General features: G+C 42.7%; 1 protein-coding gene across 1 annotated transcript; it reads right to left on the bottom strand.

The window, feature by feature from the left end:
- Positions 1-7,290: 7,290 nt before the first annotated feature.
- On the bottom strand, positions 7,291-7,755 carry LOC142180088 (uncharacterized). Its single transcript, XM_075251010.1, has one exon. The coding sequence runs from the start codon at positions 7,753-7,755 to the stop codon at positions 7,291-7,293; it is 465 nt and encodes a 154-aa protein (XP_075107111.1).
- Positions 7,756-25,380: the final 17,625 nt, after the last annotated feature.

Genomic DNA, 25,380 nt, shown 5'->3' with positions numbered 1-25,380 from the left:
TTTATTGACCGAAACGAATTATTTATGACCAGATTCGAGGCGTTTGGAGACCAATTCATGAGAAAAGGACATTGTAGAATAAAAATTTCATGGTTTGAGGTAAGTAACGATTGTAAATCTAGTCCTGAGGGTATGAAACCCCGGATTTCATATCATTTTTCTACTTTGAGGTGACGCACATGCTAGGTGACGGGCGTGTGGGCGTGCACCATTGGGAATCGGTGACTTGGTCTGTCCCGTAGCAACTGTAAAGTTGCATATTTTGTTGAAACTATATGATACTCATATGTTTTAGAAAGAGTTTCTGTAAATTGGGCTGAATGCCATGTTTGGGCCTTGCGCCAATGCTGTTTGGACCCTTAGGGGATGTTTCTTACCATCCTCTTATTGTTTTCGATTGAAAATCTATACTCAGTCATGTTTATACTTGTTTACCGCATAACTCAGTTTTATGACTCTATTTTGATACATATAAATATTTTGGGCCGAATGCCCTGTTTTACTGAAATGTCTGAGTGGCTTGAGAGGTTTATGACTGAGTGAGGCCGAGGGCCTGATTTGTGAGGATGAGTGTGGATCAGGGCTGCCCGCCTGCAATATACTTTATTATTATAGCACGTGAGTTGTCCTTGCAGCACTTGAGTTGTCCGTACAGATTATAGCGCTTGGGCTGAAGGAGCCCCTCCGGAGTCTGTACACAACCCCAGTGAGCGTAGGTACCTATGAGTAAGAGTTCCGAGTGTGGAGTGCCAAGTGCTGAGTGACTAGGAGGCATGAGTGATTGTGAGGTATGCCCGAGTGGCAAGAGTGATTGTGAGGTATGCCCGAGTGGCACGAGTGACTGTGAGGTTTGCCCGAGGGGCTGTATATGAGTGATGTTTTTGCCTAAGGGGCTATTTATGATTTCATCATTTTTTTCTCACCTTTGCATTTTCCTCGGTTTGAAAACTATTGAAAAATATCTTTAAATGATTTATACTAGAACTGGGTTTAAATGAGATGTTTTTGATTCAAATCCTGATTTTAAAAGCATGTGGTATTTTACTGAGATTTCCTGATATGAACGTTATATGCTTTATTGCTCGTCACTACTGCTCAGTCTTTATTTATTGTTATTACTTATTGAGTTGGCATACTCACGTTACTCCCTGCACCTTGTGTGCAGATTCAGGTGTGGCTGGATACGGTAGCGGCTATTGATTGTTCTGGTTGCAGATTTTCTTGGAGATAGCAAGGTAGCTGTTTGGCGATCGCAACCCCTGCTCTTCTCCCTCTTATCTTCCTCTGGTTGTATTTAGTTATTTTCCAGGCTGAGTTAGTCTTGATATTGTTAGATAGTTTGTAGTAGATGCTCATGACTAGTGACACCCCGATGTCATAGTTTGTAGTAGATGCTCATGACTAGTGACACCCCGATGTCGGACTTTTCTTTCCGCACTTTTGTTTTCTTTGATTTGAACTCCTTAAATGAAGGTTTTTAAGTTAAATAGTATTAAAATTATCTTTGAAATGAAAATATCGGTTTTGTTTGGAAACGAGTCGGCTTGCCTAGTTCCACGATAGGCGCCAACACGACAGGGGTTAGTTTGGGTCGTGACAGTTCACCACTTTGGAGAAATCTTTGATGAACCTTCGGTAGAACCCCGCGTGCCCAAGAAAGCTCCTAACTCCCTTGACGGAAGTAGGAGGAGGTAGCTTTGAAATCACTTCAATCCTCGCCTTGTCCACTTCGATTCCATTCATTGAGATCTTATGGCCGAGGACAATGCCCTCCTCGCCCATAAAGTGGCATTTTTTTTCCAATTGAGCACTAGGTTGGTCTCTTCACATCGGGCTAGTGCTTTGTCAAGATTTTCCAAGCATTCATCAAATGAGTCCCCAACAACACTAAAATCATCCATAAACACTTTGAGGAAGTCCTCCACCATGTCCGTAAATATTGCCATCATGTACCGCTGAAAGGTCGCGGGTGCATTACACAAACCAAACGGCATCCGTGAGAATGCATATGTTCCATACGGGCATGTGAAGGTAGTTTTCTCTTGGTCTTTCGGGGCTATGAGAATCTAGTTGTACCCGGAGTACCCATCCAAAAAGCAATAGTAGGCACGCCCGGCAAGTCTGTCCAACATTTGATCAAGAAAGGGCAATGGAAAATGATCTTTTCGTGTCACTTTGTTCAACTTTCGGTAATCCATGTATACCCTCCATCCGGTCATGGTCCTAGTTGGGATCAACTCATTTTTCTCATTTGTCACAACGGTCATACCCCCTTTTTTCAGCGCACATTGCACTGGTGAAGTCCATGCACTATCCGAAATAGGATACACAACCCCTGCATCAAGCCATTTGATAATTTCCTTCTTGACGACCTCTTGCATAGCCTCGTTCAACCTTCTTTGATGTTCCACGGAGGAATTGGCATTATCATCAAGTATAATTTTATGCATGCAAAAGGCGGGGCTTATGCCCCGAATGTCAGCCAAAGTCCATCCAGTTGCCTTTTTCCTTATTTGAAGCACCTCAAGGGTGGAATTTACCTGCACTTTGGTTAAGCAAGCAGAAAGAATAACACATAATATAGAAGAAGGGCCTAAGAATTCATACCTGAGGTGTGAAGGTAGAGGCTTCAACTCCAATGTTGGTGGCTCCTCGATTGAGGGCTTTGTTGGTGGAGTCTTCCGGTTTTCCAAGTCCAAGGAAAGTTTACATGGCCCATATGAGTAGGATCCCATTCCTTGCAAGGAATTTGCACATTAAACCAAGCCATCCCTTTCATCATCCTCATGGTTTAACAACACAGCTTCCATATGGTCTTCCACATTGATCATGGCACTCGTGTCATCCACTATCGCCTCCGTCACAAGATCCACAAAAGAGCAAACTTCATTACTATTCGGTTGCCTAATTGATTTGCACATGTGGAATACAACTTTTTCATCGCCCACCCGGAAGGTGAGCTCCCTTGCTTCCACATCCACCAATGCCTTCCCTATTACTAGGAAAGGCCTCCCCAATATTATAGGCACCTCATAGTCGACTTCGCAGTCGAGAATCACAAAATCAGCGGGCAAAATAAACTTATCGACCCGGACAAGAACATCATCAATAATACCAAGCGGCCTCTTTATTATTCTATCCGCCATTTGCAATCTCATTGAAGTAGCTCTAGGTTGTCCAATACCCAATGTCTTGAATACGGAGTATGGCATCACATTAATATTTGCTCCCAAATCACACAAGGCTTTTGCAAAATCGGCACTCCCAATGGTGCAAGGAATTGTAAAGGCGCCGGGATCTTCAAACTTTGGAGACATCGAATGCACTATGGCACTCACTTGATGAATCATTATGATGGTCTCACAATCCATAGATCTCTTTTTAGTTACCAAGTCCTTCATAAACTTGGCTTATCCTGGCATTTGCTCAAGAGCTTCCACCAAGGGCACATTGATTGACAAGCTTTTCATCATCTCAATAAACTTCTTGAATTGGTTTTCATTCTTTTGCTTTGCAAGTTTTTGAGGATAAGGTGGAGGAGGCCTTGGCAAAGGAGCCTTGGCTTTCGGCACTACCGTTTCCGGTATGTCTATCACGTGTTCCCTAGACAGGTTCACTTCATTTTGTGTCTCCTTCTTGTTGTCATGAATATCGATCCTCACTTCATCATTCAAATTCTCATCATTCACTTGCTCAGCAATTATTGGATCATCATCATTTTGCAACACAATATCGTCACTCACAACTTTCTTTTGATTAGAGGTACTAGCTTCTCCACCTCTACCGCTCCTTGTGGTCACTGCCATAGCATGGCCTGTATTGTTCCCACCCTTCAGGTTTACTACCATGTCATTTGGTAGAGCCCCCTTAAGGCGAGTGTTCAATACTTGAGAAATTTGACCCATTTGTACTTCTAAGTTGCGGATAGAAGTAGTGTAGGAGGCTATTTGAGCATCGGAATCGGTATTCCTTTCCATCATTTGTTTGAACATACTCTCTATCCACCCCATTTCATTGTTTGAAGAACTTTTCCCTTGAGACAAATATGGAGGAGGATTGTTGGGTTGTTGATACATCGGGGGCCTTTGAAAGCCCAACCCCCGATTTCCATTTCCTCCCTAATTGTTGTTATTGTTGCCATTCCAATTACTATTGTTGTTTCCTTGATTCCCCCAGTTTTGGTTGTTGTTCCCCCAATTGTTCGAGTTGTTGTTATTGCCATTGTTCCAATTTCCTTGGCCTTGGTTGCCCCAGTTTTGATTGTTCCCTTGCGATCTCCATTGTTGATTTGGAGCATTGCTCCGTTGTCCTTGGTAGTTGTTGGCATATAAAACTTCCTCACTTTGGTCATCATAAGAATCATCTTGGTTGTAGCCACTTCCACTTTGCTCATATTGATCTTGATTGTTTTGCACTTGTTGACCACGCTGTCTCCTCTTGTTGACCAATAGATTAACCCCTTCCATGGCATTGACTTGCTTTGTTCCCTGAACTTGCTAAGGTTGGGACTTTGCTAATTGATTCATAGTAGTTGTCAACTCAGTTATGGCTTGTCCGTGGTCTTGAAGTTTCTTATGAAGATTGATAACATTAGGGTCCTCCTGAGGAACATTTGCCCGACTTTGCCAAGCTAAGTGTCAGCCATCTCATCAAGTATATCACAAGCCTCGGCATAAGGCATCTTCATAAAATTACCCCCTGCTAGCTGGTTCACCACACACTGGTTGGTCGTGTTTATACCCCTATAGAATGTCTGTTAGATCATTGCTTCAGTCATGTCATTTTGGGGGCATTCCTTGACCATAGTTCTATACCGCTCTCAGATTTTATGTAGGGGTTCATTAGGTTCCTGTTTAATGGCTAAGATCTCATCCCTCAATGCCGCCATATGTCCTGGTGAGAAAAACTTGGCTATAAACTTTTCAGCCAACTCATCCCACGTGGTGATGGAATGGTTGGGGAGCCTCTCGATCCAGTCCAAAGCTTTCCTTCTAAGTGAAAAAGGGAAAAGTCTCAATCTTAGCGCATCCTCCGACATGTTCGTCTGTTTGCTCCCCCAGCATATGTCTACAAAATCCTTTAGATGTTTATATGCATTCTGATGGGGAGCGCCAGTGAAGAACCCTCTATGCTCCAATAAGGTCAACATGACATTTGTAATCTGGAAATTGCCCGCCCATATTTGGGGTGGGACAATTGCACTTGCGTAACCTTCATTGGGAAGCACCCGGTGTGCTGCCCTTGGAAGAGGTGGGGGAGGGTCTGGAATGTTGTCATTGGCCTGGCGGACTCTTCTTTGGGCTTAAGGTAATAGATGAACCTCATCCTCACCATTGTCATCTACCTCCCCCCCCGGGAGAACATTGCCGAGAGGATCATTATTAGCCATTTTGTACCTAAAGCGATTAACACACAAAAGTTAGTAAAACATAAGGAAAGAAAAACAAGACACACAACTAGTTAGATAGATAGCCAAAACCGTCTAACTCCTCGGCAACGACGCCAAAAAGTGATCGGTTCCAACCCTACACCACTATAAAATAGCGAGGAGTGGTCGATGCAGTTTTATCCGATGAGGTCGGGATCGATTTCCACAAGGAGTTAATTTGGTTTGGAGTTGGATTTCTAACTAATCTAGATATGCGTGTTGTTTCTAATTGCACTTATAACCATAGTTGTGATTGATTCTATTCTAAGTTTGATACTATTGAATGCTAAAGAGTAATCTAAGTACAATATTTTTGTGAAAGTTTTCAAGTTATAAAAGGCACTAGGGAAGTGACTTCCGCCTAGGTGAGTATCTAATGGGTATCAATAATCTAGGACAAGCTTGTTATGATTGCGGTCGTGATATAACCATCACACATAAATACTCACTCTATACCTCTCGGTAGTTTGAGTGACTTTGCCCGATTTGGCTTTCTCAAGCCCAAATGAGTGTTCATCCAATGCAAGTGAAATTGGCTCAAGTCGGGTATTACTATCTCTAGGTTTAACCCTTTAATTGGGCTATCAATCTCTTGAATTTACCCCAATTCCTTGTTAGCCTAATTTTCCTAGACTTAGACCCTCTTTCTCAAGAAGAGTCTAAGTCATAAAGGCATGAATCAGTATTTGCAACAACTAATTCTACAATTAAAGCATGAATAAACAATTAAGCCCTAAAATTCAAGACCCATTAAATACCCATACTAGGGTTGGGTCACAACCCTAGCTATGGGGTCTAGCTACTCATAATTATAGCAAAAATCAAAGATAGAGATAAAATATAAGCCATAATATTCAAATGCAAGATGAAAATCTAAAGATTGAAGATAAATCAACTCTAAAATTACTCAAAAGGGTAAAACCCAGTTGTTCACGTGCTCTCTAAAACAAAACTTAACCTAAAGTTGCTAAAAGGATCTATTTATACACAGTTGAAAATTTCGGACAAAAATGCCCCTGCGGAGAATTCACGGACGAGTAATTCTGACCGTGTCCGCGCTTGAGCTTTCGCGGCCGCGTAAAAGTGAGCGCGGTCCGCGTTTCTTCAATTCTAGGCTTGGGTTGGACTTGGTTTCGCGGACCGCATAATTTCAGCCGCGTCCGCGTAAGCTTCCATCGCGGCCGCGTATTTTGGACGTGAACCGCGTTCTTCTGTTAAGCTCAACTTGAAGGGTCTCTGAACTTCAAACCACGCTCTTAGCGGAATTGTGACCACGTGCGCGTAAGAGTAATTTGCGCCCGCGTAATTTGGACACGGGCCGCGTTCTTCCTTTGAGCCCAAACTGTAGAGTCTCTGAAACTCGAACCACGCTTTCAACGAAAATCCCCTCATGGCCGCGCCAACGATTTTGCGGCCGCGCTTTTCCAACGCGGTCAGCGGTGACTTTTAGTACTGAAAATAGCTTCTCTGAATCTACTTTTGCGGACCGTGTAATAGTGGCCGCCTCAGCGGTGGTCCTTATGCGGTTGCGCTTTTCTGCCGCTCTCAGTGCTCCAGTCCCAGCCTTGGACTTGTGCAAGTTTGACTCCTTCTTGAGTTGATTATGGCTTCTTTGCCTCATTTTGACCAAACCCTGCAAGCAAGCACATTAAGTTAGTTTTCGAAAATACCTTTACGCATTTGTGACCCAAAACCTAAGCAAAAGAAAGCAAATAATAGGCTAAAATCCCTAGTTATCACAGTGTTGAATGAAACAAATGTATTACGATAGCATTTTCTGCATTTGTTATTTCCGCAACTGATGCGAGATTCGCTAATGCATCTGCTTCCGCATTCTCCTCCCTGGGTATTTGCACAATTTTCTATGATTGAAATTGTCTTATCAATTCTCGTGCCTTTTCCAAATATTGCTGCATTCGTGCCTCTCTAGCTATATAAGTCCTCTGCATCTGGTTAACTACCAGCTGAGAATCACTTTTAATTACGATTTGCTCTATAGCCAGTTCTCGTGCCAGTTCTAAACCTGCAATCACAACTTCGTACTTTGCTTCATTGTTAGTAATGGGATAACATTTTATTGCTTGTCTTATACTTTCTCCCGAAGGTAGGATTAAAATAATACCTAAACCTGCTACTTTAATATTTGAGGAGCCATCAGAAAATAGAGTCCATGTACCTTGATTAGATCCGGTGAATACCTGTAGTTCCTTTTCTGCTTCAGGAACTATTTCTCTGCTGAAATCCGCTACAAAATCTGCTAAATTTTGTGATTTTATTACAGTTCTAGGTTGGTACATAATATCATATTCGTTGAGTTCTATAGCCATTTAGCTAACCTTCCAGATAATTCTTGTTTATGTAGTATATTCCTTAGAGGGTAAGCAGTTACTACGGAAATAGGATGACACTGAAAATAAGGTCTCAACTTTCTACATGCCATAACTAATGCTAGAGCAAGTTTTTCTAAGTGAGGATATCGAGTCTCAGCATCTAACAAAGATTTACTAACATAATAAATTAGAAATTGTTTACCTTTATCTTCTCGTACTAAAACTGCACTTACCGCCATTTCTGATACTGCGAGATAGACGAGTAACCTCTCTCCATCCTTTGGTTTAGCCAGCAGGGATGTATTTGACAAATATGCTTTTAAATTTTTGAGGGCTTGTTGACATTCATCAATACACTCAAATTGACTTTGCTTTTTTAATATTGAAAAGAATTTAAAACTTTTCTCCGAAGATTTGGAAATAAATCTTCCCAAAGCTGCTATTCTTCCTGTCAGCCTTTGTACCTCTTTTTTGCTGTGAGTTTGTTTGGAATTTCTTCAATGACTTTGATCTGTGCAGGGTTTACTTCAATACCTCTGTTAGATACAAGAAAACCTAAAAACTTACCTGAAGCCACGTCGAAGGCACATTTTTCTGGATTTAATTTCATATTATATATGCGGAGAATTTCGAAGGTGCTTGAAAGGTGTTGAAAGTGATCTCCTACTTGTGCAGATTTGACTAGCATATCATCGATATAGACTTCCATAGTCTTTCCCAGGTGTTCTCGAAACATCTTGGTCACCAATCTTTGATACGTGGCTCCAGCGTTTTTCAAACCAAAAGGCATAACTTTGTAACAATAAGGGGTCTGTAATAAACTGAGTTTTTTCCTCATCTAGGGGATCCATCTTTATTTGATTATAACCTGAATATGCATCTAAAAAACTCAACAGCTCATGACCTGCGGTAGAATCAATCAATTGATCTATATGTGGTAAAGGGAATGAATCTTTTGGGCAAGCTTTATTTAAATCAGTATAATCCACGCAAACCCGCAATTTTCCATTCTTTTTGGAACTACCATAGTATTAGCTAACCTGTTCGGGTATTTTACCTCCTGTATTGAACCGAGTTTTACGAGTTTTTGTACCTCATCCTGAATCACTTGATTCTTGAAAGAGCCTTGCTTCCTCTTCTTTTGCTTGACGGGTAGGTACGATGGATCTTCATTCAGTTTGTGGGTCATCACCTCCGGAGGTATACCTGTCATATATGAATGCGACCAGGCAAAACAATCTGTGTCAGCTTTTAAAAATTCAACTAACTTACCTCTCATTTATGGGCTCAGCTTCGCTCCAATATAAACTTTTTGGTCTGTCCATTGTTCGAATAGTACAACAGCTTCGAGTTCTTCAATTATTGTTTTGATGTTTTCATTCTCCTCTGGTTCTTGAATGACATCCGGTCTCGAATCTACATCTATTTGCCTTGAAGCACTTTCATATGAGATATGATTTACCGCGTCTTCAACGAGATTCTCGTTCGTATCTTTGCTTGCTGTGTATGAACCCGCCACTGAATTGATATTCTTAGAAACTTGTTGATCTCCTCGGATTTGTTGAATTCCCCACTTCGAAGGAAACTTAATAATTTGATGCAATATAGACGGTACGACATCCATGTCATGAATCCATGGTCTCCCAAGAATCACATTATAAGCCATGTCAGTGTCTATTACTTGGAATTTCGTATCCTTGATAACTCCTTCTGCAAATATGGTTAGCACTATCTCCCCTTTCATAATAACGATTGAATTATCGAATCTAGAAAAGGACCGTGCTTTTGGTACCATCTTGTCGCCAATTTGCATTTCATTCACCACTCTTAGAAGAATAATATTCACGGAGCTACTTGGGTCAATCAAAACTCATTTTACAACAATAGAATTTTCAGGTAAAAGAGAATACCATATTAATGCCCTTTTCGTGATTGTTTCTCTAGATTTTTTTTACCAAAACTGACTCAATCTCTTGTTTGGTCAAATCATTACCTTTTATGACTGTTGTGAATGCAGTTATGTGATCTCGTGGGTCAGTTGTTCCATCATATTTTGGGATGTCAGGCATTTTGACCTTCTTAAGAATGGGTAGTGGGGCCGCGCTTGGCTTCTAAGGTTGTTGTGAATATTTATCGATATCCACTCCCTTAATCACAGGTGGTACACCAGGTATTTGTTCGATGCGTTCGTTTTGCTCTTTCATATATTTCTGCAAAGTTAGTACTAAATTTTGTAAATCAGAGTTATTTGGTGTACCTGACCTCCCATCACGTGATTCATCGAGAGTTCTCCCGCTTCCTGAATTGGCAAACCCCGAGCGTGGATTTTCTATGATTGCAGTATTATTTGGGGGAGGAGTTGGTGGTGCAGTTGGCAATCCCCTAACAAAAGCTTGTAGAGCATTGTTGACATGTTCAACAATCAATTGTTTTAAAGCATCTTGCTCGACAATCTACTCGTCTCCATGTTGTTCATTTGTGTGAGATGTGGATCTTTCAAGTGTTCCTTCTCGAGTATGACGTGGAGATTCCTGCGGTGAAGGAATTGGAGATCTTCCCTCCTGTTGGATATTTTCGTTGACAGTTGACATGATTTGGTTGTGAGAAAGAAAGATTTAGAAAGTAAAAAGATTATCAGATTCCCGTTAACTGAACCAATTTGTTTAACCAAAAAATAAGATTTTTAATCAAAGCCTATTTTTAGAAGAACTCGGGTTAGTTATAATCAAATAATTTCTTACTTCCTCAGTAATTCACTTATAAGGAAATAAAATTGACAAAAAGTAAAGAAAGAATAATTGATTACATTTAATAAGCAAGAGAAAGTAAATATATTTCGATAGTACTCAGAACTTGTCCTTACAAATGAGATCCTCCCCCCTTATATAGGAGTTTACAAATATAATGTTTCCTCCTATTTATGGCGGAATTATTATGAGCTTTAATGGTATTAATTGTCTGTTATGATGGGTAATCGTAACTGTCTATGAGGATTTTGTAACGATTCTGATTCCCCTTCCTCATTAATTGTAGGTTCGTGAATCTTCCCTCTTTTCAGTCTTGATTTATTCCGCTCATGCCTCTTCAGCAGCTGTTTAATTTCGAACATTGGTTCTCCATTATCCCGTGGGTGTTTGTCTCCTACTTCTTGTGCTTTATATATCTTTTAAATGAAATATGCCAGTTGTCATTTCCTCATTGTTCCACGTATCATGTTGTGTCAGCTAAATACAATTCCACGTGTATCATTTATTTACCACCAATACAGACATATCCAGCGTCTGCGCCCAATATTCCTATTTGACCAACATGCCTTCAAAATCGCACATTTGCCACAATAGCACCTTGGTGCGTCATTGCGTCCAGACATGTGTTAATGCATGAAAAATGGAAAAATTATGGAAAGTTTTGCTATTTGTTTTGGTTAAGCGCAGATAATAACTAAAATGTGCTAATTATTTATAGGCAAGACAACACACATAATGTAGTATTTCACCGCATTATGCTTCGCGTGTTAAAGATTCTTTCGGGTACAATACAACCTTTCCAGAAGATAGCTTTTGTAGGCGAGCAGCTTTTTAGGCCGACAAGACAATTATTTTTTTTAAAATAGGTTTATGTTAGATTGTTGTACTGAAGTATTAATGCTAAATATCAATAAGATTTAACAAAAATGGAAACATAATTTTATTTCATACATTCTGCAAGATAAACAAGTACATACACTTATTACAACCACATTACGGAAACAAAACACTACGTGTATCCTTGATAATTGGGCACATTATATGAACTTCCACCAGGAGCTGGATTACCACCGCCACCCAAACCAGCTGAAGGACATTTATGACGGTCGTATCCTGTTTGCGAGCATATGCCACATTTGCGCGCATAAACGGTATCACCAACATCCATTTGGTTCCGTATACGTGTTCTTTTTTGCACTTGTTGTTGATGTACATACTCCTTGTTACAAACCATTTTAAATGATTCCGGCGGTCAATAATGCTCAGCACCCACTTGCTGCAACTGCCCACTATAAGTGTTTAAGTATGCAACAACACTATATTCTTTATCAACATAGTTGGTTGCCACTAAACCTATATATTGAAAGCACTTGATGGCATGTGAGCACGGCATGTGGTAGATGGACCATTTCCCACAAGAGCATAACCTTCTGGCTTCATTTTGTGTGTATTATTCCCCCGGTTTTGATGGATAGCGGTGCGAACTTCAAAAATATTTCACTCATTGCAATACTGTAAATATAAATGCCAATGTGCTCGCCGCCTATATTTCTCAAATCTTTTCATTGGTATTTACATAAATTCAACACCTCTTTCCATCAATGACGATGCACCTCTAGCCCTTTCAACAAACCTCTCCGCCATCTACTTGAATGACATCCGCACCATGGCAGTGACAAGCAATCCATGTGCAGACTTCAATAACCCATTGAAAGACTCTTGCACATTTATAGTAAGAATTCCCCATCTTCTGCCACCATCCGCATGCAAAGTCCACTTGTCAAGCTCATGTCTCATCAACCAACGATAGGCTCCCTCGTCTTCCTGCCTGATAGATTCCATGCGCCTCCTGAATTTACACTCTTGGTGATTTGTTGCAGCCATCCACATTAAATCATGCAAATCCTTGTTGGGATATGCCTTCTGGAAATTGGCCTTCAGGTGCCTCACACAGTAACGGTGGCAGGCATACGGTTCCTGCCATGCACAAAAATTCTGTATAGAACTTAAAATACCACCATGCCGATCAGATATTAGACAAATACCTGAACGCTGTTTGATAACGTGCTCTTTTAAATGGTTCAAAAATAGTGTCCACGTCTCTTGGCTTTCATTGGCACAAAAAGCAAAAGCTAAGGGAAATATACTTCCATTAGCATCTACTGCAACGGCGATCAACAACTTTGTTTACCCTAAAATATGAGTAACAATTAAACTTATAAAGAGGTCTTAAAGATATGCGATTTAGTCCAATACTGATTGACAAACAAGAAGATAAGTGCGTGAGTTAAGTAAGAAGATTAAATCAAACCAGTGTATAAGCAAGCCTCGACCTCGAGCCAAGATAACCTCGAGATAGACTCCGATGAACAGTAAAATAAAGGAAAGAGAATATAATAAAGCTAAAGAACAATTTTGATGAGAGATGAGCGCAAAAGTAAGAGTGTATATTCTTTGCTAATGATTGATGATCTGAATAGGCTCCCCTTTATATAATAAGGGAGGGGTCCTAAATAAGGTACATTTCCATTTCTAGAAAGGAATCTAATTTGTACAGCTGTCGAACGAATTTGTACGAATTCGTACAAATTCGTTCCGGAATTTACGCCTTGATTTTTGTGTCATTGCAGGATTCCCGCCCATTCTGGTACAAGCCATAATGGCATTATTTCGAGGTGGGTCATACTCGGCCTCCGGTATTGTGTGCTTTGGTCCTCGAGGTCTGCATTCCTTCATAAGTCTTGAGCCCGATCTACCGAACTGTCTCGATTCATTTGAACTTGGGCTCGGGGTGACTTCTCGAACCTATAAAATCGGGCTTACCTGATTTTGACCGTATACAGATAGTCCCCGCGTTTCTTAGAATAAAATGATAAGAAATGGTTTGAATCTCGAATTTCTAAAATCCCCGATGGTGACATCATCCACATGACGTAAACGTTGAAGTGACCGAAACGTCCCGTCGGTTCGCTTCCCCAAAACATTAAATGTGCGTCAGTGCTGGTCAGCCACCGAACGGTCGCTGATTCTCTATAAATACTTGGTTATTTGCCTCATTAGGGACTTTTACTTCCATTTGCAATCCCTCTGGGTTCTTCTTCTTACTATCTCTTTCTCCTTTGCCACCAGTTTCTCCGCCCTTTAAACGCTAAAAGTCGTCAGATCTCATTTCCTTCCACTTATCCCAATCTGAATCAATGGCTAAAACCTCCAAAACCGTTCCTCAAAAGGAGGGAACTTCCTCTTCTTCTTCCCGTCTGGCCGGCGGCAAGGCGCCGACCCTTCACGAGATCGTTCCCGGGGGCTGTACCCTAAAGAAAGACTTCATGATCGAAAATCCTCCCGATGTCCCTGGCCGATGCGAGCACGCTTCGAGGTACATATGTTCGATAACAAAAAAATACCTCGATGCCGTGAGAAAGGAATGTTCTGGGGGGATGGGGTCGTGATACAGATCCCCACTTGTGAAGAGGACATTACTACCCACGTGGAGGGGTTCTTAAGTGTGTACACTTACCCCTTCACGTTGGGTCTTCTCGATCCAATTGTGATCAAATTTTGCAAAAGGTACCAGGTTACCCTGGGTCAAATCCACCCGTCTTTTTGGCGGATAGTGATAATGCTTCGATTTTTTATCAGTAAGGCCGAGGGGCTCGAGTTCACCCTTAGCCATCTCATCCATTTATACCGGCCTCAACTCTTCCGAGGGTTGATTAAACTTCAACGCCGATCGACCAAATATTTCTTTGCCAGCAACGACGAAGATAGAGATCGAGGTTGGATGAGCCGGTTCATCCGAGTGAGGACTATCGATGTCATCCCCGATGAGCAAACGCCATTCCTCAAGAAGTGGAACTTCAACCGTGAGTGGAGCCTCTTTCCTCAATAATTTTTCTGTAATTTTGCTACACTTTTCATAATATTCTTTCCTTTATTTGCAGCGGTCCCTTGGATGCCCCATGCGATCCTCGATCTCGAGGATTGGGTTCGTAAGCTAGTCGCCACCTCGTCATATGACAAACGCAAGTGGCGTGACTTGTCGAAGGGCAAGTGGGAAACCAAACACCATGGTAAGATCTCCGATACTTTCTCCTTTATCGGGGATGCTTCTTTTCTAACACTTAGCTTTTATTTATGCAGGCATTGGAGATTTCTCCTAAATGAGGCCGGCCCCTCCTGAGGAGAAGATTGAATCTCTGATCTCGAAACCGAAGAAAGATAATAAGAGGAAAAGGTCTTCGAAGCTCGAAGATCCTCAAAACAAAGCGGGCCCTGCTCGGAGGCGCAGGAAGAACGTCATCATCAATGTGGACATAGACTCAGTCCACCAGTTCATGGATGACGAAAATGACGAGGTCGAGGATTCGACTCTGGTGACTCAAACCAAAAAATCAACCAAGACTGCCAAACCTACCAAAACCGAGGTCCTTAATCATGATGAAGGAACCTCGAAGGAAAATAAGGAAGAAGACCCCGAGTCGCCTGACATCGTGGTTGTTCCTCAACCTTCTGCAAGTACGCCGAAAGGGGGTAAGTTCCAAAGCTCTTATGATCGAGCAGAGCACCTCGGGGGATATCTCTGATGCCATGACAATAGGTCACTCCCCGTCGTTCCCGGCTTACTCTGAGGACACCATTAGAGACGCTCGGGCCCTAAAGGCGCCTGAGTTAAGCGGAGCCCCTAGTGAGGACGATCCTTTCTAGGATTGTTTCACTAGGGTTGATGATGCCGATCTTGATGATACATCCTCGACCTTCGAAGGGGCCCAACGTCTCTTCTCTAAGGTAAGCCTTAATTTTTAAAGTTGCAATTTCCTTAACGTTGAAATTTCCTTCCTTGCTTTGACTGATCATTCCTTTTATTTGTAGGATTTTACCAAGTTTAAGGCCGAGCTGAGACAATGTGAGGCCGAGCTAAATAGATCCTTGGGTGAATGGAAGGCCTTGAGGCTCCTTTGTGATCAAAAGGAGGAGGAGCTTAAAGACCTTCGGGAAGAGTTGACCAGGGCTCAAGAATATGAGGACGAGCTGGAGAAGCAGGTAACTAACGTTTTGAAAGAATATGGGCTTCCCCTCCCAACTATGAAAGCTAATACTTCGATGTCTCAGCTGCAGCAGAAGGTGGAGATGTTGGAGCAGCTTCGAGGTGAGGTTGGTCGGGTTAATGCCGAGTGCAACCAATGGAAAGAAAAGATGGACCTTCTTGCTGCGGGGAAGGAAGCTGCACAAACCAAACTAGCAGCAGCAGAGGCTCAGCTAAGAAGTGTAAGAGAGAGAAGTTCGGCCCAGGCCAAAAAGATTGCCGAGCTCGAAGCTAAACTTGCTAAAGACGAAGCCGAAGTTGCTGAAGCAAGGGTCGAGGCCAAGAAGACTCAGATTACGGCTGATAAAACTGTTGTCGTATATTTGAGGGACACCGAAGCTGCTCAAATGGAGCTGAGAGAAGCTGTTGATCAGGAAAAGTGAAGCAACGACTATGCCAGGTGCCGATCTCGGAGGGAGACTCTAGAGGAGATTCACGCTAGGGGCTTTGATCTCACTGAGGAGATAGCCCAAGCTAAGGCGGATGAAGCCGATGCCAGATTCCTTATCTCCTTGGATGATGATGATGATGTCAAAGGCGGCCAAGGTGGGTCCGGAAATGAAGAAGGTTCCGAAGAAGAGACCACTCCCGATGGAGAGGCTGCCCCCGAGGAAGAAGCAGTTCCAGGAGGAGAAGCTGCCCCCGAAGGTGGGAATACTCCCTCGGTGTAGATAGGAACTTCCTCTTTGTATTTTCTTTTTTGTTGAACTCTCGTACGTGCCACCTTTTGAATGTATATAAAAGAAGTTTCCTTGAATGCTTTCTCAATCTTTCTTGCTTTATAATTTTTGTAATAATTTCGTTCTTCGAATGGTGTATTCGAGATCCCTCCTTAAATGGTTTCTTTTAAGTTGTCGCGACCAGGTTCGAACCTTCGAGGTATGTATCCTTAGTGTCGAATGGTGACAGGTCTTCAAGCAATAAAAATATTTGTTTGAGCTCGGGGTAATCGAACCCTTAGGTGAGAACAAAAGTCTCGAACTCTTAGGTGAGAACAAAAGTCTCTAACCCTTAGTATATTGGCCCTTAGGCTCTTTTATATCGGCCCTTAGGCTCTTTTAGGTTGGCCTATGGGCTCTTTAAGTCGGGCCAGTTTGGCCTCTAAAAGTGGCTATGATTTTTCCCTTTTCGGCTAAAAGACTTGGTGAAAATTTCTTATGCCTTAGCGTATATATATTTTATACCCGTTGGGTTTTTCGAGGTTCGACGATCGGAACCCAGATTTTCTTAGCTTGTTGGTGTTATCATCTCGAAGGCTGATGTTATCGAAGCCTTTGAATTATTTGGAGGCTCACTTTATCGAAGCCCCTTTGCTTTGCCGAGGGTAGCCTTATTTAACCGGTTTCTCAAAGTATTTGAAGGCCTTTAGTTTATGGCGGAAGTCAGACATCTCCGAGCCGCATTATTTCGGCTGTAGCCTTGTCATATGACCATAGTCTTTAATATGGTCGTAGCTTTCGGGCATGTCTATTGGACTTGTTTCCCGATAACATTTCGAACTTGTTCGAAATGTCAATCCCCGAGTGTGATGGCCTTGGCCTATACGTCGAGGGATGCCTCTTTGAGGTCTTATGAATTCACGTTTATATGGCTCGAATGTGTTGACTGTCGATGACAGTCCCCGAGTATGGAGCTTGTTTTTGGCTCTTGAGCCTTTTCTCATATAGAATCATAAGTATGGAGCTCGTATAGTAGCAAATTTCTTCAAGACACAAAGTATTTAACATAGAAAGGATGCTTCTTTACATAACTCATGCGTGCGTACATGTTTCGCCGTCGGGGCTCGGTTATTCTATATGGACATGGTTCCTTTGACCGTTTGGCCCATTACAAAGTTTTCCTATCGAGACCCTCTTAGGCGTGAAGTATTTTCCTCGAAATGCTAGTCCCCGAGGGTGATTCCCCCCCAGTATTCGAGGTGTACTGAAAAGAAGCTTTGGATACTATTGAATTCCCCTTAGGTAGCACATAGTTGTTGCCTCGTTAAAAATCTTGCCGGAAAAACTCATTTGGGATAAAACCCGATCTAAGGAAAAAAGAGTGCAACGCATGCTTTAAAACCTAAGGTCTTCGCGTTGATGGGTGCCTCGATGTCTTTGATCGAACACCTGAAATGAGTTAGTCTCGAATACGAACGGAAAAAAGGAGGAAATCATACCTTAGTAATAGTATCGTTTGAGCAGTGAAACATTCCAATTGTTTGGCAATTGTTCGCCTTCCATCGTGCTGAGTTTGTAAGATCCTTTTCCGATGACTCTGATGACTCGATATGGCCCTTCCCAGTTTGGGCCTAGTTTCCCTTCATTCGGGTCTCAAGTATTGAGGGTGATTTTTCTTAGAACTAAGTCTCCGACTCCGAAGTGACGAAGGTTGGCCCTTCTGTTGTAATACCTCTCGATCCTTTGTTTTTGTGCGGCATTTCGGACAAGTGCAGCTTCTCACTTTTCATCCAATAGTTCGAGGCTAGTGTTCATAGCCTCGTGATTTGATTCTTCGATTGCATGTTGAAACCTGACGCTAGGTTCTCCGACCTCGATTGGAATTAATGATTCGGAACCATACACCAAAGAGAACGGAGTCGCTCCCGTGCTGGACTTTGATGTCGTTCGATATGCCCATAGTACCTCGGGCAAAACCTCTCTCCATTTCCCCTTAGCGTCACTCAACCTTTTCTTCAAGTTCTGAATAATAAATTTGTTTGTGGACTCGGCCTGGCCATTTGCGCTTGGGTGATATGGCATTGATAAGATCCTCTTTATTTTGTGATCTTCAAGGAACTTTGTTACCTTGCTGCCGATGAATTGCTTCCCGTTGTCGCATACAATTTCAGCGGGTATACCGAACCGACACACGATGTGATCCCATATGAAGTCTATGACTTCTTTTTCTCTTACTTTCTCGAAGGCTTGTGCTTCCACCCATTTGGAAAAGTAGTCAGTCATAAACAAAAAGAATTTAGCTTTACCTGGTGCTGTTGGCAGGGGGCCGACGATGTCCATCACCCATTTCATGAATGGCCAAGGGGATAGGACTGAATGGAGTTGTTCACCGGGCTGATGAATCATCGGTGCAAACCTTTGGCATTTGTCGCACTTTCGAACGAACTCCTTAGTATCTCTCTACATGCTATCCTAGTAATACCCAGCTCTACTTATTTATGAATCAAAGAGTCGGCGCCGGAGTGGTTCCCACAAGTGCCTTCGTGGATTTCTCGTAAAACATAATCGGTGTCCCCCGGTCCTAAGCATACTGCCAATGATCCATCGAAGGTCCTCCTGTACAACGTTCCATTTTCATCTAGTGTGAATCGACCAGCTTTGGCTCGTAGGGCTCTCGACTCTTTAGGGTCTGAAGGCAGCTTTCCGTGCTTCAAATACTCGACGTATTTATTCCTCCAATCCCACGTCAAACTTGTAGAGTTTATCTCAGCATGACCTTCCTCGACTACGGATCTCGACAACTGGACGACAGTCCCCGGGACAATATCGTCTTCCTCGACCGATGACCCCAAATTCGCAAGTGTGTCGGCCTTACTATTTTGCTCCCGAGGTTTATGGTCCAACGTCCACTCCTTGAAGCGGTGCAATGTTACTTGTAACTTGTCCAAATATCTTTGCATTCTATCTTCTCGAACTTCGAAGCTTTTGTTTACTTGGTTTATCACCAGCAGAGAGTCATATTTGGCCTCGATGACCTCTGCTCCCAGGCTTTTGGCTAATTCGAGACCTGCAATCATGGCCTCGTACTCGGCCTTATTGTTAGTTAATCTAGAAGTTTTGATAGATTATCTAATGACACTTCCCGTAGGTGGTTTTAAAACAATACCGAGCCCGGACCCTTTCACATTTGAGGCACCGTCTGTGAAGAGGGTCCATACCCCCGATGATGTACCCGTCTTTAGTAGAAGTTCCTTTTCTACTTCGGGTACGAGGGTAGGTGTAAAATCTACCACGAAGTTTACCAAAATTTGAGACTTGATAGCAGTTCGGGGTTGATATTCTATATCGTACCCCCTAAGTTCGATGGCCTATTTGGCCAATCGGCCCAATAGCTCGGGCCTATGCAAAACATTTCGAAGTGGGTACGTGGTTAACACAGATATGGGATGACATTGGAAATATGGCTTCAACTTTCTAGATGCACTTATTAATGCAAGTGCTAACTTCTCTAAATGTGGATACCAGGTTTCAGCATCTCCTAAGGTTCAACTTACATAATAAACAGGAAATTATGTACCTTGTTCTTCTCGAACCAGCATGCCACTTACCACTACCTCGGATACAGCCAATTACAAGTAAAGTTTTTCGTCCGCCTTCGGAGTGTGAAGCAGAGGTGGGCTCGATAGGTACCGCTTTAACTCATCCAATTCTTGCTGACATTTCGGAGTCCATGCGAAATCATTCTTCTTTTTGAGTAGGGAGAAGAACTTGTGACTCCGATCCGATGACCTCGAGATAAATCGGCCTAAAGCGGCTATCCGTCTCGTTAGCCTTTGTACAGCTTTTACGCTGCCCACGATGGTGATGTCTTCGATGGCCTTGATTTTATCGTGGTTAATCTCGATTCCTCGATTTGACACCATGAATCCAAGGAACTTGCCCGAACCGACCCCGAAAGCACATTTTTCGGGGTTGAGCTTCATGTTGTATTTTCTCAAAATCTCGAACGTTTCCTGCAAATGGGTCAGATGGTCCTCTGCGCGCAGGGACTTAACTAGCATGTCATCAATATAAACTTCCATTGATTTACCTATTTGTTCTTCGAATATTTTATTTACTAGGAGTTGGTAGGTAGCCCCTGCGTTTTTTAGCCCGAAGGGCATTACATTGTAACAATATGTTCCATACTTAGTGATAAATGAAGTCTTTTCCTGGTCCTCCGGGTTCATTTGAATTTTATTGTACCCGGAGTAGGCATCGAGAAAAGTAAGTATCTCGTGGCCGGCCGTGGCGTCGATCATACGATCGATGTTGGGCAGTGGAAAAGAGTCTTTAAGGCATGCCTTGTTCAAATCTTTGTAATCTACACACATTCTAAGTTTGTTTCCTTTTTTAGGGACTACGACCACATTGGCTAACCACTCGGGATATTTTACTTCCCTAATGGACCCTATTTTGAGAAGTTTAGTTACCTCGTCCTTTACGAATGCATGCTTCACCTCGGACTGGGGCCTTCTCTTTTGCTTCACCGGTTTGAACCTGGGGTCGAGACTCAGCCAATGGGTGGTTATCTCCAGTGGGATCCCTGTCATATCTAAGTGGGACCAAGCAAAACAATCTATGTTATTGATAATTAATTGAATGAGTTTTTTCCTTAGCTCGGGGGTTAATCTCGTTCCCAGGTATACCTTCCGTTCTGGTAGATGCTCGATCAATATCACCTGTTCTAGTTCCTCGACCGTGGACTTCGTTGCATCTTATTCCTCGGGAGCGACGAAAGCTCGAGGGGTAAGGAAATCCTCTTCTTCGTCCTCGGCTACCTGTTCTTCGGATTCGATCGAGGTTGTGGACTGTGATTGCTATTTAGCCATCTGCTTGTCTTTGATGTTCGATTTCTCCGAGGTCGAGGGTGCTGGTACTGGTGTCAAATCATGAACTACAAACATCTCCTTTGCTATGTGTTGCTCTCCGTATACCGTCTTTACACCATCTTTTGTCGAAAAATTCATCATTTGGTTAAGGGTCGATGACACTGCCCTCATGTTATGGATCCACGGTCTTCCAAGCAATGCATTGTACCTCATGTCACCTTCGATGACATGAAATTTTGTGTCCTGTATGGTCCTGGATACGTTCACTGGTAGGATTATCTCTCCATTTGTCATTTCACTGGCCATGTTGAAGTCATTCAAGACTCTAGATGCAGGTACAATTTGATCTAGCAGTCCGAGCTGCTCTACGACCCTCGACCTGATTATGTTCGCCGAGCTACCTGGATCCACAAGAACGCGTTTAACTTGAATTTTATTTAACATAATAGAAATTACCAGGGCGTCGTTGAGTGGCTGAGAGAGGCCTTCTGTATCTTCGTCGTTGAATGTAAGGGTGCCTTCGGGCATGTAGTCTCGAGTCCGTTTCTCCCTTGTAATTGACACTTTGGTGCATTTGAAAATAGGTCCCTGTGGGATGTCAACTCCGCCAATGATATGTGGATAACATGTTGAGGCTCTTTTTGCTCATTCTTTCTACTGGCGTCTCTTTCCCTGAAGTGGTTTTTGGCTCTGTCGCTGAGAAACTCTTGAAGATGACCCTCGTTGAATAATCGAGCTACCTCTTCTCTTAACTGCCTGCAGTCCTCGGTCTTATGTCCATGTGTACCATGATATTTACACATTAAGTTAGGATTCCTTTGAGAAGGGTCAGTTTGTATGGGCCTGGGCCACATGGCGTCCTTAATCTTTCCAATGGCTGAAATGATACCCGAGGCATCGATGCTGAAATTGTACTCTGATAATCGAGGTGCCTCTGCTGGTCCTGTATGCCTATCAAATCCAGTCTTACTCATGAGTCCCCGAGGATTCTGCCCTCGATCCACCATTTGATCATTCCGAGATGTATTGCGCCTCGAACTGTTCATTCTTCATTATTCGGCGTATGGCTGATACCGTTCCTTGTTCGACCTCGATTCCCTGTCGGTATCCCTCGAGTCTTTCATTGCCAATCTTCTCGGATAAACTGAACCCGAGGGGGCTCCCAACTAGTCATCCTCGACCCTAATCTTTGACTAATATCGATTGTGCACATCCGCCCAAGTCACGGCGGGGTACTCAATTAAGTTTTGTTTTAACTGCTGTGATGCTATCGAGCTCCGCTCGTTTAACCCCTGGGTGAAACCTTGAACGACCCAATCATCGGATACCGGTGGTAACTCCATTCGTTTCATCTGAAATTGGGACACGAACTCCCTCAACATTTCGTTGTCCCTTGGTTTAATTTTGAAGACGTCTGATTTCCTCGTTGCAACTTTTATAGCACCAGCGTGTGCCTTCACAAATGAATCCGCCAAAATGGCGAATGAATCGATAGAGTTCGGGGGCAGGTTGTGGTACCAAATCATTGCCCCCTTAGACAAAGTTTCCCCAATTTTTTTCAACAGAACGAACTCAATCTCATCGTCCTCTAAGTCGTTTCCCTTTATACCGCATGTGTATGTAGTGATATGCTCATTGGGATCGGTGGTCCCGTTGTATTTAGGTATGTCCGGCATGCAAAACTTCTTTGGAATAGGCTTCGGGGCCGTGCTCAGGGGAAAAGGCTTTTGCACAAACTTTTTGAAATCCAAACCCTTTAAAATCGGAGGTGCCCCTGGTATTTGATCGACTCGTGAGTTGTATGTCTCCACCTTTTTGTCATTATCATTGATCCTTTTTTCTCCTGACTCGATCCTTTTTGTGAGCTCTTCGAGCATTTTCATGATTGTAGGGTCAGCCCCATATCTATTATCGTTCAACCTTTCCGGCACCGGCTCAGTACGGCGAGTAGTTTCCGGTTCAACCACGCTCGGAATCTTTTATTGACTTTGCATATAAGCGATAGCAATCTGTTGTGCCTGTAACATTTCGAAGATTACTTGGAGGCTAACTCCCCCATCTCCTTGACCCTGTGTTCCTTGGCCACCAGGTCGGACCTCTCCGCATACACTTCCTCCGACGTCTGCACCTAAGTCCGCATTTAGAGCAACGCGTGAACCAACATCGACTGACTCTGGAACTGGCACTACCCCAGGGTTAAGCGGTGGTACACCGGCCCCTGAAGCAATTGCATTATCATTTTCCCCATGAAACACGAGACCATCATTGCCATGTACGGGTGTGTTTTGCGAGTTCGACATGTTTTAGCCTGAAAACAAAGAATCTTTGACAAGAACAAGTGTGAAAATAACGTGTGTTATCAAAATCAGCACTGAAATAATCACTATTATCTTTAGCCCCACGGTGGGCGCCAAACTGTTTACCCTAAAATATGAGTAACAATTAAACTTATAAAGAGGTCTTAAAGATATGCGATTTAGTCCAATACTTATTGACAAACAAGAAGATAAGCGTGTGAGTTAAGTAAGCAGATTAAATCAAACCAGTGTATAAGCAAGCCTCGACCTCGAGCCAAGATAACCTCGAGATAGACTCCGATGAACAGTAAAATAAAGCAAAGAGAATATAATAAAGCTAAAGAACAATTTTGGTGAGAGATGAGCGCAAAAGTAAGAGTGTATATTCTTTGCTAATGATTGATGATCTGAATAGGCTCCCCTTTATATAATAAGGGAGGGGTCCTAAATAAGGTACATTTCCATTTCTAGAAAGGAATCTAATTTGTACAGCTGTCTAACGGATTTGTACGAATTCATACAAATTCGTTCCGAAATTTATGCCTTGATTTTTGTGTCATTGTAGGATTCCCGCCCATTTTGGTACAAGCCATAACGGCATTATTTTGAGGTGGGTCGTACTCGGCCTCCGGTATTGTGTGCTTTGGTTCTCGAGGTCTGCATTCCTTCATTAGTCTTGAGCCCAATCTACCGAACTGTCTCGATTCATTTGAACTTGGGCTCGGGGTGACTTCTCGAACCTATAAAATCGGGCTTACCTGATTTCGACTGTATACAAGCTTAATATCATACTTTCCATATACATGAGTGCCGTCTATGGATATTACAGGCCGACAATGTAGAAAACCATCAATTGCTGGTTTAAATGCCCGGACACATATTTGAATATATGTTCTGGTATTCCCCGACTCCGCTCAAGCTTCCATTCAACAACAGTCCCGAGGTTAAAATGTTGCAATGCGGCCATGTACCTGGGCAGAGATGCAAATGACTTATCCTAGTTACCATAAACAATTTCAAACGCACGTTTACGCCCGACAAATGCCTTTCTTTTGGTAATGGTGCACCCATATTCCTGGTGGACAGATTTTATACACTCTTTGATCTTGTACCTTATGGACGCTTCAATGTGTGGAATCAAGACAAGAGAAACCAAGTCAATATTTAAGTTAAAATGATTCACACTGAATGTGTCCATTTCACAATTGTGGGTGCCAATGTATTTACCCACAACCCACATATTTATTTTCTTCTTCCTCGCATGCAACATCCAATTACAACCCGTAAACCATCTATGGCAAACTACCTTGTATGCATCTAGATATGACTCGCGTACCGTGATGTCACGACACTCTTTGGCGTTGTACATTAGCACCGCCCTGGTTAGGCGCGCTTTATCAGGAAAAAGCATGCCCTTTGACAGCACCGTTGCTTTAGATTCATCCCACATTGCTGTCCGAATTTCGTCAATATCCCTTGTGAGGGCATCCACATCCGGCATACTTGCCAAATGATTAAGGTAGGAAATCTCCCTTGAATGAAATGGCACGTGGGACTCATACACTCTTGGTCTAATGGGGGGTGGAGCATGCTCCCTCGTCAAATCAGGTTCAGCACTCTCTTCCTCCTCATCATCACCCTCATCAGGGAAGGGTGTGTCATCTCCAGACTCATCGACATTGTTGTCATAATCACTATTCTCTTCCTGACTCTGTGCATCTGCCAGATTCCGATTAAATATGTCGTCTTCGGGCAATTGAATAAGGACAGGACCTTTAAGTTGCTCGTAATGTGTTGACATCCCATGATAGACATATCCTGTTGGTGATGACTCCCGGATGGACCATCATGATACAACATACCAAAACTAGGAATATTCCAATTGGGCATTGGTTCATAACTTGTAAAATTCATATCTGGACGGTACCCCCTGTGGAATATATGAGTGTTAATACAAATTCAATA

The sequence above is a fragment of the Nicotiana tabacum genome, chromosome 4, assembly GCF_000715075.1.
Source record: "Nicotiana tabacum cultivar K326 chromosome 4, ASM71507v2, whole genome shotgun sequence".
NCBI classification, from domain to species: Eukaryota; Viridiplantae; Streptophyta; class Magnoliopsida; order Solanales; family Solanaceae; genus Nicotiana; species Nicotiana tabacum.
This window is presented reverse-complemented; position numbering and strand designations above follow the sequence as displayed.